The 19398-nt window shown below is 39.9% G+C and overlaps 2 protein-coding genes across 2 annotated transcripts in view; one reads left to right on the forward strand and one right to left on the reverse strand.

Moving 5' to 3' along the window:
- Nucleotides 1–243: 243 nt before the first annotated feature.
- On the reverse strand, nucleotides 244–3856 carry LOC131978775 (claudin-14-like). The gene is given in 3 exon segments (XM_059342535.1): nucleotides 244–750; nucleotides 3624–3802; nucleotides 3805–3856. Coding segments are annotated over 3 exon segments (738 nt in total).
- Nucleotides 3857–12244: 8388 nt separating this feature from the next.
- Nucleotides 12245–19398, forward strand: part of LOC131979250 (F-box only protein 47-like) — a 10973-nt gene continuing 3819 nt past the window's right edge. The window contains exons 1-7 of the mRNA XM_059343193.1: nucleotides 12245–12353; nucleotides 13131–13493; nucleotides 15317–15478; nucleotides 16927–17003; nucleotides 17180–17254; nucleotides 17564–17672; nucleotides 17816–17989. Of these exons, the coding sequence (XP_059199176.1) occupies nucleotides 13154–13493; nucleotides 15317–15478; nucleotides 16927–17003; nucleotides 17180–17254; nucleotides 17564–17672; nucleotides 17816–17989 (937 nt within the window). The 5' untranslated portion in view covers nucleotides 12245–12353; nucleotides 13131–13153. The remainder of the gene's footprint in view (nucleotides 12354–13130; nucleotides 13494–15316; nucleotides 15479–16926; nucleotides 17004–17179; nucleotides 17255–17563; nucleotides 17673–17815; nucleotides 17990–19398) is intronic.

The following is a 19398-nucleotide window of genomic DNA, read 5'->3' on the forward strand; positions in this document are numbered from 1 at the left end:
TTGTCGGTGTTTCAGACGTAAGTAGTCGGTGTTTCAGACGTAGTAGTCGGTGTTTCAGACGTAGTTGTCGGTGTTTCAGACGTAGTTGTCGTGTTTCAGACGTAGTTGTTGGTGTTTCAGACGTAGTTGTCGTGTTTCAGACGTAGTTGTCAGTGTTTCAGACGTAGTTGTCAGTGTTTCAGACGTAGTTGTGTCGGGTGTTTCAGACGTAGTTGTCGTGTTTCAGACGTAGTTGTCGGTGTTTCAGACGTAGTTGTTGAGTCTGTAGCCGCTGCTGGACAGCGAGCAGAGCGAGGGCGCGTGGTTGCCCTTCAGGGCCTCGGGGGGCCTGTATGGAGGAGCAGCAGGAGGAGCAGGAGGGTAGATGTGGTTGAAGGCAGGAGGAGGTGATACGGGGCGACTCCTCCTGGGAGACCTCCTCCCCCCGCTGCTGCTCCAGACCAGCACCAGTCCCCCGGTCAGCGCCAGGCAGGCGGAGGCGTAGCCCAGGTACACGGCCAGGCCGATCTCGTACTTCAGCCCGCTGGGCAGGAACGGGTCGTAGAAGTCCATGATGACGTCGTTGGTGGTCCAGGACACGGTGACCAGGCACAGCAGCCCGGCACACAGGAAGCAGACCCCCCCCGCTCAGCACCAGGGGGGACTTAATCAGAGAGTCCCGGGCGAAACGGGTACACTTCATCCAACCACCGACACCAGACAGGCCAGCACCGAGGTCACGCAGGACAGCACCATGAGGGCCCGGGCAGCCTGGAGGGGACAGGAAGGGACCTTTAACTCACTCTGACACCAACAGGTGGTCATAAAACTGATCTACCTGGGTCACAGACCGGCCACACAGACAGAAAGGCTTCTTATAGTTGTGTATGTGTGCTTGGTAATTATTCTGACAACCTGCAGGTCTGAAAGAGAAACAAGAGCTGAAGAGCCTTAAACCTGCATTCTGTCTAACGGCCAGCAGGGGGCGACTCCACTGGCTGCAAAACAAGTCAGACGGTACAGAAGAAGAGTTGATTTATTACCTCAGTAATCTCTTTACTAATCAGTTTAACATTTTAAGTCTTCTTTAACACAGCGTGATGTTTATTTTGTTAATAATTTCCCATTTAGGCTCCGTTTACATGATGGGGCAAATGTACAAAAAAAAGTTGCAGACTTACGCAGTTTAAAGTGGCAAATCTACAAGAAAAAAAGTTGCAGATTTACGAGGAAAAAAATGGCTTTTTTTTCCCTTTACATAGTTGGCCCTAATACATGAGATGGATATGAATAAATCAAAATAAAGCCGAAGGCTCCAAAAGGTTCAATAAGAGTTTTTGACCAGATGTTGGTACCATAGACTGTATAAATAGTTGGTACCATAGAGTGTATAAATAGTTGGTACCATAGACTGTATAAATAGTTGGTACCATAGACTGTATAAATAGTTGGTACCATAGACTGTATAAATAGTTGGTACCATAGACTGTATAAATAGTTGGTACCATAGAGTGTATAAACATGTTGGGTACCATAGACTGTATAAATAGTTGGTACCATAGACTGTATAAATAGTTGGTACCATAGACTGTATAATAGTTGGTACCATAGACTGTATAATAGTTGGTACCATAGACTGTATAATAGTTGGTACCATAGACTGTATAAATAGTTTGGTACCATAGACTGTATAAATAGTTGGTACCATAGACTGTATAAATAGTTGGTACCATAGACTGTATAAATAGTTGGTACCATAGACTGTATAAATAGTTGGTACCATAGACTGTATAATAGTTGGTACCATAGACTGTATAAATAGTTGGTACCATAGACTGTATAAATAGTTGGTACCATAGACTGTATAAATAGTTGGTACCATAGACTGTATAATAGTTGGTACCATAGACCGTATAATAGTTGGTACCATAGACTGTATAATAGTTGGTACCATAGACTGTATAATAGTTGGTACCATAGACTGTATAATAGTTGGTACCATAGACCGTATAATAGTTGGTACCATAGACTGTATAATAGTTGGCACCATAGACTGTATAATAGTTGGTACCATAGACTGTATAAATAGTTGGTACCATAGACTGTATAAATAGTTGGTACCATAGACTGTATAAATAGTTGGTACCATAGACTGTATAATAGTTGGTACCATAGACCGTATAATAGTTGGTACCATAGACTGTATAATAGTTGGTACCATAGACTGTATAATAGTTGGTACCATAGACTGTATAATAGTTGGTACCATAGACTGTATAAATAGTTGGTACCATAGACTGTATAATAGTTGGTACCATAGACCGTATAATAGTTGGTACCATAGACTGTATAATAGTTGGTACCCATAGACTGTATAATAGTTGGTACCATAGACTGTATAATAGTTGGTACCATAGACTGTATGAATAGTTGGTACCATAGACTGTATAAATAGTTGGTACCATAGACTGTATAAATAGTTGGTACCATAGACTGTATAAATAGTTGGTACCATAGACTGTATAATAGTTGGTACCATAGACTGTATAAATAGTTGGTACCATAGACTGTATAAATAGTTGGTACCATAGACTGTATAAATAGTTGGTACCATAGACTGTATAATAGTTGGTACCATAGACCGTATAATAGTTGGTACCATAGACTGTATAATAGTTGGTACCATAGACTGTATAATAGTTGGTACCATAGACCGTATAATAGTTGGTACCATAGACCGTATAATAGTTGGTACCATAGAGTGTATAAATAGTTGGTACCATAGACTGTATAATATGTTGGTTACCATAGACTATAATAGTTGGTACCATAGACTGTATAATAGTTGGTACCATAGACTGTATAAATAGTTGGTACCATAGACTGTATAATAGTTGGTACCATAGAGTGTATAAATAGTTGGTACCATAGACTGTATAATAGTTGGTACCATAGACTGTATAATATGTTGGTACCATAGACTGTATAATAGTTGGTACCATAGACTGTATAATAGTTGGTACCATAGACTGTATAATAGTTGGTACCATAGACTGTATAAATAGTTGGTACCTATAGACTGTATAATAGTTGGTACCATAGACTGTATAATAGTTGGTACCATAGACTGTATGAATAGTTGGTACCATAGACTGTATAAATAGTTGGTACCATAGACTGTATAAATAGTTGGTACCATAGACTGTATAAATAGTTGGTACCATAGACTGTATAATAGTTGGTACCATAGACCGTATAATAGTTGGTACCATAGACTGTATAATAGTTGGTACCATAGACTGTATAATAGTTGGTACCATAGACTGTATAATAGTTGGTACCATAGACTGTATAAACCTGTTGGTACCATAGACTGTATAAATATGTTGGTACCATAGAGTGTATAGATAGTTGGTACCATAGACTGTATAAATAGTTGGTACCATAGACTGTATTAATAGTTGGTACCATAGACTGTATAAATAGTTGGTACCATAGACTGTATAAATAGTTGGTACCATAGACTGTATAGATAGTTGGTACCATAGACGGTATGAATAGTTGGTACCATAGACTGTATAAATAGTTGGTACCATAGACTGTATAGATATGTTGGGACCATAGACGGTATAAATAGTTGGTACCTGCAGGTCCGGAGGCAGCGCCAGCAGAGATCGGTACAGCTCACACTGGTATATGCCCGTGCTGTGCCACACACACTCCATCCAGAGACCCTTCATGTAGGCCGTGGCCGTGATGATGTTGGAGCCCACGTAGGCCGTGCTGCGCCAGTGGGGCAGCACCGTGGCCACCACGGTCCCACAAACCCCAACAGTCCCAGGAAGAAGCCCAGCAGCTGCACCGCCATGCTGGCCATGGTTCCCTCTCCCAGTCAGACTCACTGGAAGGACAAGAGGTTCACATGAAGCATGTTGGTGAATAAATACTGGATCCAGGAAAATCAAACTACACACTGTTAAAAAGGTGTTTAAAAACCAGATCAAACAGTAAATCTGAGGGAAATGATCTTGCTGCATGGACAGATAATTTACCTTGACAAGATTTATTAAATTAAATTATTAAATCTAGAAATAAGCATGTTGAACACACACTGTAAAAAAAAAGTTTGTAGAAATTACAGTGAAGAAAAATAGAGCGGTAAAACTAAAAATTATCACCGTAGTTGATGCTTTTAAATACCCGTAAATCAAGGAAGTACAAAAACTTTAAACTGTAGAAAAACATTTTTTTCTCTCTAAAATGAAAAGGAGAAATACCATAATGTCACAAGGACCCAATAACCCTAAAAATAAAGGGACTATTCAGTAAAAATGACAGTTTTGATAATATTTACATTTAATTTCATTTTTTTACGCAACCACATCTGCTGGTATTTTACCGTAAATTTAAACAGGATTTTTTTTTTTACAGTGAAGATAAATGATCTAACACTTCTAAATCTAAAGTTTTTTTTATCTTGGTAAGAACCAAATAATCATCAGGTCACTCTGCTCGGGCCAGTTCATCCACTGCTGGCAGCTTTACTTTATCTGGTTTTAAGAGTTAGTTTCTTATTTTAAAGTGTTCAACATGCTTATTTCTAGATTTATAATCTGAATTCAATAAATCTAGTCAAGGTAAATTATCTGTCCATGCTAAAGATCATTCCCTCAGATTTACTTTCTGATCTGTTTTAAACACCTTTTATCAGTGTGAGGCTGGTTCCTGTCTCTGGTCCCCACTAGTCCAGTAAAGTCCTCTGAGCTTACATCCAGTCACACAGTCGGATCCATTCCTCTCCAGAGTCTCGGCAGCAGAAACAGCTGAGAAATCTTTCTGTCTTCAGTCTGTAACTAATGAGAGCAGCGTTCAACTGTTCAACGTTCTCCTGGAGGGAAAAACCACAGAGAGAGAGAGAGAGAGAGAGAGAGAGGAGAGAGAGAGAGAGAGAGAGAGAGAGAGAGAGAGAGAGAGAGAGAGAGAGAGAGAGAGAGAGAGAGAGAGAGAGGGAGAGAGAGAGAGAGAGAGAGAGAGGAGAGAGAGAAGAGAGAGAGAGAGAGGAGAGAGAGAGAGGAGAGAGAGAGAGGGAGAGAGAGAGAGAGAGAGAGAGAAGAGAGAGAGGGAGAGAGGGGAGAGAGAGAGAGAGAGAGGGAGAGAGAGAGAGAGAGAGAGAGAGAGAGAGGTTAAACATTGACAGAAACCAACCTGAGACGTGTTATAAACCTCTAACTTTACTCTGCAGGTGACAGAGCACTAAACTGTGACAATAAGGGATCGAGGTGACTAATGTCCTAATGATTCACTTTATATCACGTCCACACTACAGAAACATGAAGCTCACCAAGTATTTCCTTCTTAAATCCAGCAATAGTATCTTAATTATATTGTTCTGAGTATAATTTACCTACTGACCATAGCTTCATGTGCTTATTTAATTATTAGTATTATTATTATGTGCTTATTTAATTATCTTATTGTGTAAAGACTTGTTTTTAGGATTGACATTGTGAGCTTTTTCATGCTTTTCAATCTATTCAACTGTTGAATATGGTGAGTTTTTACCTAAAATATTGGCTCCAGTTGAGAGTTTTAGATGCATGAAGTTTGAATGATATTTCAAAAGCATTTTGCTTTCTTTTTTGGTAATTTTATGTCTTTTTTTTCTTTCCTTTTTTAAAATCATCTTTATTTGTTCATATTTGCAACCTATGTTTACATTTACAGGTCCAAAACAGTTCATTGTAGTTTTTATTGTAATAAATACTATAATTTTATTTCAGATTTCATGATTTTTGTGTATTTGTGGGCTCAATATGTTAATAAAGTAGGTTAAAGTGAAAAAAAAGTCAGATCATGGTGAAGTTGTGTTGAAAAAACAGATACCAAACATTCTTTATGTGGTTTATATATATATATATACATATAATAAAGAGGATGATTTAAATAGTCAGAAGTCCCTTGTGTGGGTCATGTGAGTGATAATATTTCCTTTATAGGCCGAGAGGTTAAACTTCCACCAGGGTTAAGGAAGCTGTCGGCCTCAGAAAGAAAACTATTTCTAGTTAAACATTTACTTTTGTTCCTTGTCGTTGTTTTGAAGAAAATGTTCTCTGTGTCTAAAAATAATAAGCAACCATTCAGCAAACATTGCCAACCCAAGACTCCAGGAAAAACTATGGTAACTGGCAAAGTTATTATAGTTAACGAACACTAACAAAAACTAACAAAATAAACAAAGCTAGAAGTGAACTTTTTTTTTTCATTAACTGAAATAGAAACAAAAACGAGAGTTTTTATAAAAACGATAACTAACTGAAACTGTATTTTGTGGTTCCAAAACTAACTAAAACTAACTAAAATTAAAGTGAAAATGTCCTTCGTTTTTTCATCCGTAAACCTTTTTGGTTGATATGAAATCTATTTCATCTATCTGGTTTTATGACTTAATAAACTTATTGGGGCTGAGATGGATCAGACAAAGGAAATAAAGGAAACATTTATTGTGACCTTATTGAATCTGGACCCAACAAATACCCCATTACAAAACAACTACAACTAATAAAAACTAAACTACAACTAATAAAAACTAAACTACAGCTAATAAAAACTAAACTACAACTAATAAAAACTAAACTAAAACTAATAAAAACTAAACTACAACTAATAAAACTAAACTACAACTAATAAAAACTAAACTAAAACTAATAAAAAAACTAAACTACAACTAATAAAAACTAAACTAAAACTAATTAACTGGTGAATTAAACCTGTGAACTCAGTGGCTCTGAGCTGAACTGAGGTTTGTTTTGGCTTCCTGAGAGAACAGAAGCTGATTATTGTTCTGTCGGAGCTGCTGGAGCCTCGTAAAATATCTCATACAGGGATTCATTGTGTTCACTTAATGATTGACTACACACAAGGAATAACAACAGCAGGAACAGAGACTGGGACAGGAAGCTGCTGCAGGGTTTAAATGAGCCAAAGAGCAGAACCTCTGTCATCTGACAATGATTCAGGGCAACTAACCATTATTATCATTATGGATTCATCTGTCGATTATTTAAAACGATTAATCGATTAGTTGTTTGGTGAATAAAATATATAAAAATATCAATGAGTGTTTCCAAACCACAAGATTTTGTCCTCAAATCTCTTGTTTTGTCCACAAACCAAAGAGATATTCAGTTTATTGTCATAAAGAAACAAAGAAACCCAGAAATATTCACATTGAAGAAGCTGAAATCAGAGAATTTGGACTTATGTCTTTAAAAAACTGATCAAACCAATTATTGGATTATCTAAATAGTTGATGATTAATTTAATAATTGATTATTGTTCCATTAATAGAATTAATTGTTGCAGCTCTGATATAATGTGTTATTTTCACCTTTTTGAATTGAATTAATGACATAAATAAACTTTTCTATCATCTATCATACACAGCATTGCTTTGAGCTAAATGCTAACATCAGCTGACGGTTAAATGGACCTGCACTTATATATCTCTTTTCTAGTCTCTTTGTGACCACTCAAAAGCTCTTTACACTACAGACTGACCTCATTCACACCCGTTCACTACACACATTCATCCTGGTGGCAGAGGCTACCCTAAACGCTGCCACCTGCCACCATTGGGAATTCATTCACACATTGATGAACGCAGCATCGGGAGCAGTTTGGGGTTCAGTATCTTGCTCAAGGATACTTCTACATGTAGGCTGCCATGGTCGGGGATCGAACCACCAACCCTTTGGTTGGGGGGTGTCGTGGCAATTTTGACAACTGCACTAAGTTAATGGGTGAGCTGGCCAAACACAAAGCACTCAATACTCTGTTCAGCAGGTTTTATTAGCACATTCGTGTTCCATACACCGCACAATCCCGAATGGCTCTTTCACAATACAACAAAGTCCCGTACACCGCTCGACTTATGACTGTTGTAGTTCCCAGCATTGATTCTTCAGCAAGACTCAATGTGGCCCTATCTTCCTGCCCTATGCATCACATCAGGACAGAGCCCACTGGTGAACATGTTCCCCTCTCTCATGGTGCTTTCAGAGTTAAGTTCACAGAGTGAGTTCCCACAATGCCTTGCGTCTTGAATATCAAGTAGGTCTCCGCCTACTTCATGTCCCACCATGCAGGAAACACCAAATTTCCTTCACATGGGGCAACCCACTCTACCAACTCAGCCACAGCCGCCCCCTGATGTTAGCATGCTGATGTTAGCATGCTGATATTAGCATGCTAACATCAGCATGCTAACATCAGCATGCTAACATTAGCATGTTTGGCAGGTATAATTTTTACCATCTTAGTTAAGTGTTTAGCATGTCAACAAAAAGCAAAAAAAAAACAAAGTACAGGCAGAAATCCATGAATCATTTTACAAATACTTCAACACAACTCACATACTGATTGTTCTCTGATAAAAAAAGGTCTAAAACCAGATAAAACAGTAAATCTGAGGGAAATGATCTTTAGCATGGACAGATAATTTACCTTGACAGGATTTCTTAAATTAAGATTATTAAATCTAGAAATAAGCATGTTGAAGAGAAGTAGTTATTAAAGTAACTAAGTAATCAGTAACTAATTAGTATTTAATTTATTTAAGTCACTTTACCAACACTGCTAACAACATCTATCGCTGAAACATTTGATTATTTAGTAAAAACTCTCCACATTGTGCTACTCACCAGGCAGGTGGTGTGAGGACCAGAGAGGACCAGAGAGGACCAGAGAGGACTAGAGAGGACTAGAGAGGACCAGAGAGGACCAGAGAGGACCAGAGAGGACTAGAGAGGACCAGAGAGGACCAGAGAGGACTAGCGGTCTCTGGTCTCCAGGTGGTTCAGGTCCAGATAAAGTCTGCTGGCAGCGACTCCACTAACAGCTGCTTCTGTCTCTGAACACTCAAGATCATCCTCATCATCTTCATCCTCAGTATCCTGTCATCTCCAGCATCATGTCAGAGGTGATATGATCCTGTAGCTCCGGGTAGATGGACCGAGGACCGGAGGACCCGAGGACCCGAGGACCCGAGGACCCGAGGACTCGTGGACCGGAGGACTGGAGGACCCGGAGCAGGAGGAGTCGCCAGCAGAGACAGACAGAAGAGATATTGTTCTCTGGATGGTTTCTGTCTCAATCATTCAGCTCTCTGCTGCTCCACATCTGTTCAACGGATAACGGACAAATAAAAACACACTGCTGATAAAAAGGTCTAAACCAGATCAAACAGTAAATCTAAAGGTCTAAAACCAGATCAAACAGTAAATCTGAGGGAAATGATCTTGCTGCATGGACAGATAATTTTCCTTGACGAGATTTATTAAATTAAGACTATTAAATATTGAAATAAGCATGTTGAACACTTAGAATAAGAAATTAACTCTTAAAACAAGATAAATTAAAGCTGCCAGCAGTGATGAACTGATTTAGAAGTGTTAGAGTTTTTGTTCATTTTGTGGCTCTTTTGGTGATTTTGTGACTGAAAAATGATGATGTAAATGACACAAAAAAGACACTTAATGGCCAGAAAAAGACACAAAAAACACGTAAAAATGACCAAAAATGACCAGAAAAAGACCACAAATATTCACATTGAAGAAGCTGAAATCAGAGAATCTGGACTTATTGTCTTTAAATTATTTATTTAATTATTTATTTATTTACTTCTTGTCTTCAGCTCTACTAACCAGCAGCTACTGTTACTGTGAACTGTGTGTGTGTGTGTGTGGTACGTACTGTTCATCAGCTGAAGTCTTTCAATCACAACTTTAATCTCCTCTCAGCTCCTTCTGCTCCTTCTGCTCCTTCTCCTCCTTCTCTCTCTCCGTCTGTAGTGGATCCTACCGGGACATCCTGCAGGTCTACAGGTCCTGGTCCTCCTCAGGTCTCTAGTCTCTGGTCTCTGGTCTCTGGTCTCCAGTCTCTGGTCTCTAGTCTCTAGTCCGTGCAGAGGGACCTGATCCTGTCCAGGTCTGCCTGAGGGAGTCGCCACCTGAATGTGGAACACTTAATAGTCTTAGTGAGGAGAATAATCTGTGATTATCAGCTGTTGGAGTGTTGGACTGGAAGAAGCTCCGCCAGGACGCTGTCCAGGACTCCTTCAGCATTTATCTATTGATTCATTTATCTATTGATTTATTGATTTAATGTCTCTCTGTACTCTCTTTCTAACAATACATCAGTAGATATTTAGAGCAGCATTATCACTGTATGACAGTCAGAGGTGGAAAGTAACTGACGTTTTTAATATAGACTGTACAGTAAAATATTATATTATATTAGAACTGATTGTACAGTAAATATCCAAGTGCATTTTATTATATGCTAAGTTGGTAGAGTGGTTACCTACTGATCGGAGGGTTGGTGGTTCGATCCCCGACCATGGCAGCTTCATGTCACAGTGTCCTTCAGATACTGAACCCCTGATTGTTCGATGCTGCGTTCATCATGTGAGAATGAATTCCTGCTGGTGGCAGGTGGCTCCGTTCAGCCTCTGCCACCAGGATGAATGTGTGAGTGAACAGGTGAATAAGTCGGTGTGTAGTGTGAAGAGCTCTGAGTGACTAGAAAAGTGTTATATCAGTGCAGGTCCATTTATTTACAGTGAAAGTCGTGTCAGTTTGTGAGAAGATACCTGAGGACGTCTAGAATGAACCTGAAGTGTAATTAGCGTCTGGAAACACAGTTTAATTTAAATTAATTTTAATATAATGTAATATTTTACTGTACAGTCTATATCTAAAGGCGTTAAATTAAAAAAATAACCCACAGTGAAACGTTCTGTGAACATCATGCATTTAATCTTAATTAATGACATGTTTTAGTGAATGTGATTCAGATTCAGATGTTTATTTATTCATAAAACCATCTGAAAGTGAATCAACATGTCAGGATGCAGCATCAAAGAGACATATCGGTCAGGAAAGCTGCTCTGTGATTGGTTGGACACAAAACCGTTCATAGTTCTGTGATTTCCCTGATGTTCATGAACGCGACACACACTGATGGGCTGAGGAGCCTGTCAGTCATTGCCGTTCCCATGACAACGGGTTGTTAGGAGGTGGGCGGGGCCTGGTGACGTTGGTCCGTTCATGACAGAATGTTTGTTGTTGTTGTCTGATTATTGACCAACAAACAGCTGATGGTAGTGAATGTACTGAGGGACGCTACAATATAAACATATAAATATACCAACAATCACCTGCTGACGTCATTTCTCTCCCCGGTGTGTGTCCTTACTGGTTTCCACTCTAACTGGTGTGTTTTCTGCCTCATTTAGCAGATTCGACCCATATTCAATAAACATATACAGTCATGAAAAAATGATGAGACCAGCCTTGTTTTACTGTTCATTTTAATGTCTGGTACAACTAAAGGGACATTTGTTTGGACAAATATAATAATAAGAACAAAGAGTTTAATGTAAGAGCTGATATCTAGAGATTTTACATGGTTTTATTGTTAATGATTTTGGTTATTATGAATAAAACATGTTAAATGTCTAGATATCAGCTCTTACATTAAACTCTTATCAGATATTTTTGTTGTTATCATTATATTTGTCCAAACAAACAAACAAACAAACAAACAAACAAACAAACAAACAAACAAACAAACCTTTAGTTGTACCAGACATTAAAATAAACAAGAAACTGAAGAAACTCAAACTCAAGTTTGTAGCCTAGCCTGTTAGCCTGCTAGCCTGTTAGCCTGTTAGCCTCAGTAGCTTCCGCTAGCTCGGTAGCTTCGAGCTAAGTCAGCGTCGTTCGGCCGCCTCAGCTGCAGCTCTGCCCATATTTGGATTATCCGGGGGAAGGTGGGCGGAGTCAGCGACGGTGTTGGGAACGCCCACAAGCTTCGTCTGCCCGCTCCAGAACCCTGTGGGTGACGTCACGGAGGCTACGTCATATTTTATACCGTCTGTGATTATAGCTCGCGGTTAGCTCAGTTAGCTCATTAGCTCCCAGCTAGCTCATTAGCTCATTAGCTCCCAGCTAGCTCAGTTAGCTCATTAGCTCATTAGCTCCCAGCTAGCTCGGCTCTCTGCTGTCTATCAACAGGTGAACAGGTAAGACACCTGTTCGCTGCTGTTCCTGTTAATTATATGACGTCATGTCAGTATAAGCTTTAACCTAAAGGTTCATGGGAGCTAACTGCTAACTAGCACTGTATTCATTTAGTTTGTCAGAAGCTCGTGAGTTAGCATAGCGTTAGCTGCTAACGTCAATTAGCTTCATTAGCTCCCAAACATAGACTGGAATCAGTTTATTTAACTAATAAAACTAAGAGGTGTTATTAAACGGCTACAGAGACTTTATACCACTAATGTTCTGTTACACAGGTTTAAAGTTGATATTGAGGTGAAATGTGTTTTTATCTCACATTTATTTTATTTATCTTGTGAATTCACATAGAAACTCTGGAAGGTTATTATTAAAACCTTTGTCTGTTTTTAGTCATTTTGTGTCTTTTTTTGGTCATTTTGTGTCTTTTTTTGGTCATTTAATGTCTTTTTTGGTCATTTTGTGTCTCATTTTGGTCATTTTGTGTCTTTTTTTTTGTCATTTTATGTCTTTTTTTGGTCATTTTGTGTCTTTTCTTGGTCATTTTATGTCTTTTTTGGTCATTTTGTGTCTTTTTTTTGTCATTTTGTGTCTTTTTTGTCATTTTATGTCTTTTTTTGTCATTTTTGTGTCTTTTTTGGTCATTTTGTGTCTCATTTTGGTCATTTTGTGTCTTTTTTTTGTCATTTTGTGTCTTTTTTTGGTCATTTTGTGTCTTTTCTTGGTCATTTTATGTCTTTTTTTTTTGGTCATTTTGTGTCTTTTTTTTGGTCATTTTGTGTCTTTTTTTGGTCATTTTGTGTCTTTTTTGGTCATTTTGTGTCTTTTTTTTGTCATTTTGTGTCTTTTTTTGGTCATTTTGTGTCTTTTTTTTGGTCATTTTGTGTCTTTTTTTTGGTCATTTTGTGTCTTTTTAGTCATTTTGTGTCTTTTATTTACTTCTATTAAATGTTTTGCATTGTTTATTTTTCTGTAACTCATTTCTTCTTCTTTGTAACTGTGCATTGTATTGCTGTTTGATATAAATAAAGAAAAAGAAGAAGAAAAAAAAGAGCTGTTCTCTTTTCCCGTCAGATCCAGTGAATCAGCAGTGAGCCATGAAGAGGAGATCCTCCAACATGGAGAGGAGATCCTCCAACATGGAGAGGAGATCCTCCAACATGGAGAGGAGATCCTCCAACATGGAGAGGAGATCCTCCAACATGGAGAGGAGATCTTCCAGTCACGTTGGGAAGTTCACCATCACTCAGAAGTTCCGCAGGAGGACTCGTTCCCGGCCGACCAGGACCATCATGACCCGCAGCCAGGTCTCCTCCTCCTCCTGCTCCTCCTCCTCCTCCTCCTCCTGCTCCTCCTCCTCCTCCTCCTCCTCCTCCTCCAGCCTCTTCAGCAGACTCCCAGCGGAGGTGTTCGACCTGGTCCTGGACCAGCTGACCGGTAGGAGGAACCGTTAGACCCTAAACCAGTACTCAGATCCTTTACTGAAGTAAAAGTACTAATACCAGGCTGATTACTGCACTACGAGTCATTTTAAAACGTACTGAATAATCTAAAGCCTTTAAGGTAACTGGGGAGGCAGTAAGTCAATTCATTTCACTGTGATTTATAGTTTTAAGGTTTATAGAGAGATTTTTAACATGTAAATATCATCCGTGTCAATATGAATATAAACATTCTACCTCTACTCTATTTCTATGGCGCTAATAAAGTAGATTATGAATTTGTGTTGCAGGTGAAATCTGTTACTGATACATTATTATTTGATATTTGAGAAAAAAACCTTTTTGGGACGACAGACTGTATAAATATTGGCACAAGTAACCTACAGAAAAAGCTGAAATGTACCGTAATTATACTTTACTATATTCAGATCCTTTATTTACTTCAGTAAAAGTACTAATACACACTGTGAAATGACTCCACTACAGTAAAAGTACTAATACACACTGTGAAATGACTCCACTACAGTAAAAGTACTAATACACACTGTGAAATGACTCCACTACAGTAAAAGTACTAATACACACTGTGAAATGACTCCACTACAGTAAAAGTACTAATACACACTGTGAAATGACTCCACTACAGTAAAAGTACTAATACACACTGTGAAATGACTCCACTGCAGTAAAAGTACTAATACACACTGTGAAATGACTCCACTGAAGTAAAAGTACTAATACACACTGTGAAATGACTCCACTACAGTAAAAGTACTAATACACACTGTGAAATGACTCCACTACAGTAAAAGTACTAATACACACTGTGAAATGACTCCACTACAGTAAAAGTACTAATACACACTGTGAAATGACTCCACTGCAGTAAAAGTACTAATACACACTGTGAAATGACTCCACTAAAGTAAAAGTACTAATACACACTGTGAAATGACTCCACTACAGTAAAAGTACTAATACACACTGTGAAATGACTCCACTACAGTAAAAGTACTAATACACACTGTGAAATTACTCCACTACAGTAAAAGTACTGCATTCAAAACTTACTGAAGTAAAAGTACAAAAGTATCAGCATCAACATGTACTTAAAGTATCAAAAGTAAAAGTACCCGTTATGCAGAATGAACCCACTCAGATTGTTTTATATATTCTAAATATATTATTAGATTATTAATATTGATGCATTTATTTCAAGCAGCATTTCATTTTATCACTGCAGAGCTCATTTTATCTACTTAATATAATGTGATGAAGTAACTAAAGCTGTCAGATAAATGTAGTGGAGTAAAACGTTCAATATTTACCTCTAAACGTAGTGAAGTAGAAGTATAAAGTTACATGAAAGTGAAGTACAAGAACCTCAAAATTGTACTTCAGTAGAGTATTTGAGTAAAACAGAACCGTGTGTCAAACAAAGTACCAAACAGTTCTTCATTTTAACAAGAGTTTCATTAAACTTTGGACAAGTAGAGAATAATTCCTCTTCGTCCTTGTATTTGAAAACAAGAATATATTTTAATATATAAAATGTAAATTTCAGTCAGCGTAACATAACCACGTCCTGGACATATCTACAGAAAATCATAAAACCAGTAACAGAAACCAGTTACCAGTCAAGTTACACGGATTCTGTAATTATTATTAACTGTATAGAATCACACAGAAAGAAGAGACAACAGTAGTTTATTATCTACAGAAGACTATCATGTGTATTATTAACATGATATAAATAAATAAGAATAATAAACCTGTGTGTGTGTGTGAGAGCTAAGTCCAGATGTGACTGTGTTCCAGTGGTGGAGGTGAGCGTGTTCAGCATGGCGTCTAAAGAAATCAGCCAGAAGGTTGTTGACTACGTCTCCACGCTGAGCTGGAGGAGCAGAACCGTCCTGCAGACCTTCCACGACTCCACCTGCCGGGACCACAGCTCCATCATGGGGCACTACAGGGACCTGGGTAGGACCAGATCCCAGTCTAATAAACACTTTATCTGTTAATTAACAACAGGAATATCACTGAGACTCTCCCATTATTATCATTAACTCATGATGAGGGAGTCATGGTTACAGCTCCATCATGGGACACTACAGGGACCTGGGTAGGACCAGACCACAGTCTACAGCTCTGAGAAACACTTTGTCTGTTAACTAACAACAGGAATAAACCTGAGACTCAACCAGCATTAACATTAACTCATGACCACCTCACAGTACTGGGGAATATAAACACTTTATCTGTTTAAGTAACAACAGGACTATAGCTGAGACTCTCCATTATTAACATTAACTCATGACCACCACAGTGTACTGGGGAATATAAACACTGTGTTTATCTATTTAAACTAACAACAGGAATATACCTGAGTGATGTCATGGTTACAGCTTGTCTTGGTTCCTTTACTGTCAGAAATAATCAATATTATCTCCATTATTCCTCCTCCGTCTGCAGCCGCACCAACCAGAAACACAGCAACACGAGTGTTGACGTGGTTGTTGTGTCACTTTATCTTCGTTCCGGGTGAATTGAACTGACGACCAGCGGCTTTATTCAGGCTGTTTAATCATAACGTTTAACCCTCGAGAGTCTCCAGAAGACTTGTTGCCTCCATCAGAGTATAAAACAAAGCAGCGTGGAGCCCTACTGTACATTTACCTCTAAAGTTCTGGCTGTAAACTCCATGAGGCCAGTTTCAGTTTGATGATGATATACCAAGTAAAACTGGAGACAAGCTCAAATAGATTTAGTATCAAATGATAGAACTGGATGGAACCCTCTTATATGGTAGATTTGACTCCTTTGGAACATTTGACACATTTAACATTCTTTATTGAGCATGATAGTGTTTAGAAAGTAAAAAAAAAGATTCAAAATCACATTTTATGTTTTTCTTTGTTTCTTTTGGGTTCAAACTGTTGATCCAGTAAGTCAGGATGAAAAAAAAAAAGATTAGGTCATATAGGTGACAAAAATATACCAACGTGGCATTTAAACATGTTTTTAAAGTGGTGAATACAGGCAGGAGGAAAATGATTCAAAAAGGACGATATAGACCAAAACTCCATAGAGATGATACGGCGATTAATGGTGGAAACGTGACATCACGACTCATCATCACCACAGTACTGGGAATATAAAATACTGTGTTTATCTTTTAAACTAACAGGAATAAACCTGAGACTCTCCCAGTATTAACTACAACTCATGATCTCCTCACAGTACTGGGGATATAAAATACTGTGTTTATCTTTTAAACTAACAGGAATAAACCTGAGACTCTCCCAGTATTAACTACAACTCATCATCTCCTCACAGTACTGGGAATATAAAACAGTGTAATAAGTGAAGGAGAGGAATGTGTGATTGGTTGATCTAAACGTGTGTTGTTGTTGTTTTTAATGTCTCAGGTTTGTTGTTCAAGAGATGCACGCTGTTGCTACCAACAAAGGAAAGGTTAAAGTTTATCTTTAGCAAGTTCTCACAGGTAAGAAGGAGGGAGAGGATGAGGAAGGGTTGATAATAATAATAAAGACTCTAAGTCATGAGGAAGATAAATGTTCATAGTCTCATTATGTTACCTGCTCTAAGCTCGTCTACATGACAGTGTTGTACCTGAAACAATATAATATAATATAATCTGATACTAGTGTAACTGTGCAGGTGCCCTGCTTCCTGTTGGAGCAGTGTTTCCATCTGGACTGCAGCGGGTTCTCCTGCTACGGAGTCTTCCTGCAGGTCACTAACACTATAATTAATAACTAATAAAATAATAAATGTTTCACACACTGGATTATTCATCTCATGGTGGAAATTATTAACATGCAAGAGTTAGAAATCTTTGGCTTCTTAACAACATTGTTGGCTCTTTTCAGGGTCTGATGAGAACATTTAGTTTGGGAGGTTTCATATATATAATAATAATAATAATAATAATAATGTATTAATATGTCCAGACGCTGATCGCTGTGTTCTCTTATTATTTACATATAAATATAAATATATATATTTTTATATATTTATATTTATATATATTAACATGTCCAGACGCTGATCGCGGGCTGGGACCAGCTGGAGTGTCAGCGAGTCTTCAACTTCCTGTGTGACATCACAAACCTGCTGCACAAGATGGAGACTGTCATCTCTGGGAAACCAGGTGAGAGGAACCTGTAGAGACTAATGAGGAGGACAGAGGACTCCTCCTCCTCTCCTCCTGCTGCTCCTCCTCTCCTCCTCCTGCTCCTCCTCTATGGTTAGTTCATTAACTGGTTCTGGTTCTGGTCCTGGTTCTGGTTCCAGGGGTCCAGTGGTTCCAGCAGGTGCAGCTGCGTCTGTTCTGCCGTCAGGTCCTGTTGGACCCGTGGTCCAGCCAGCAGGAGACGCAGTTCTGGCTCCTGCTCCTCCTCAAGCCCTGGCCCCTGGTCAGCCAGGCGCACCTCCTCTTCATCTTCTACGGACCGGTGAGGCTCCACGGTGAGACTCCTCCTCTACTCCTCTACTCCTCTCCTCCTCTACTCCTCTACTCCTCTACTGCTCTACTCCTCCTCCTCTACTCCTCTACTCCTTTCCTCCTCTACTCCTCCACTCCTCCACTCCTCTCCTCCTCTCCTCCTCTCCTCCTCCACTCCTCCACTCCTCTACTCCTCTCCTCCTCTACTCCTCTACTCCTCCTCCTCTACTCCTCTACTCCTCTACTCCTCTACTGCTCTACTCCTCCTCCTCTACTCCTCTACTCCTCTACTCCTCTACTCCTCCTCCTCTACTCCTCTACTCCTCTACTCCTCTACTCCTCTACTCCTCTACTCCTCTACTGCTCTACTCCTCCTCCTCTACTCCTCTACTCCTTTCCTCCTCTACTCCTCCACTCCTCCACTCCTCTCCTCCTCTCCTCCTCTCCTCCTCCACTCCTCCACTCCTCTACTCCTCTCCTCCTCTACTCCTCTACTCCTCTCCTCCTCTACTCCTCTACTCCTCTACTCCTCTACTGCTCTACTCCTCCTCCTCTACTCCTCTACTCCTTTCCTCCTCTACTCCTCCACTCCTCCACTCCTCTCCTCCTCTCCTCCTCTCCTCCTCCACTCCTCCACTCCTCTACTCCTCTCCTCCTCTACTCCTCTACTCCTCTCCTCCTCTACTCCTCTACTCCTCTACTCCTCTACTGCTCTACTCCTCCTCCTCTACTCCTCTACTCCTTTCCTCCTCTCCTCCTCCACTCCTCTCCTCCTCTCCTCCTCTCCTCCTCCACTCCTCCACTCCTCTACTCCTCTCCTCCTCTACTCCTCTACTCCTCCTCCTCTACTCCTCTACTCCTCTACTCCTCTACTGCTCTACTCCTCCTCCTCTACTCCTCTACTCCTCTACTCCTCTACTCCTCCTCCTCTACTCCTCTACTCCTCTACTCCTCTACTCCTCCTCCTCTACTCCTCTACTCCTCTACTCCTCCTCCTCTACTCCTCTACTCCTCTCCTCCTCTCCTCCTCCTCTCCTCTACTCCTCCACTCCTCTCCTCCTCTACTCCTCCACTCCTCTACTCCTCTACTCCTCCTCCTCTACTCCTCCACTCCTCTACTCCTCTACTCCTCCTCCTCTACTCCTCCACTCCTCCACTCCTCCACTCCTCTACTCCTCTACTCCTCCACTCCTCTACTCCTCCACTCCTCTCCTCCTCTACTCCTCTACTCCTCCACTCCTCTACTCCTCCTCCTCTCCTCTCCTCCTCTACTCCTCCACTCCTCCACTCCTCCACTCCTCTACTCCTCTCCTCCTCTACTCCTCTACTCCTCCACTCCTCTACTCCTCTCCTCCTCTCCTCCTCTACTCCTCTACTCCTCTACTCCTCCACTCCACTCCTCCACTCCTCCACTCCTCCACTCCTCTACTCC

Source organism: Centropristis striata, chromosome 10, assembly GCF_030273125.1.
Source record: "Centropristis striata isolate RG_2023a ecotype Rhode Island chromosome 10, C.striata_1.0, whole genome shotgun sequence".
NCBI lineage: Eukaryota > Metazoa > Chordata > Actinopteri > Perciformes > Serranidae > Centropristis > Centropristis striata.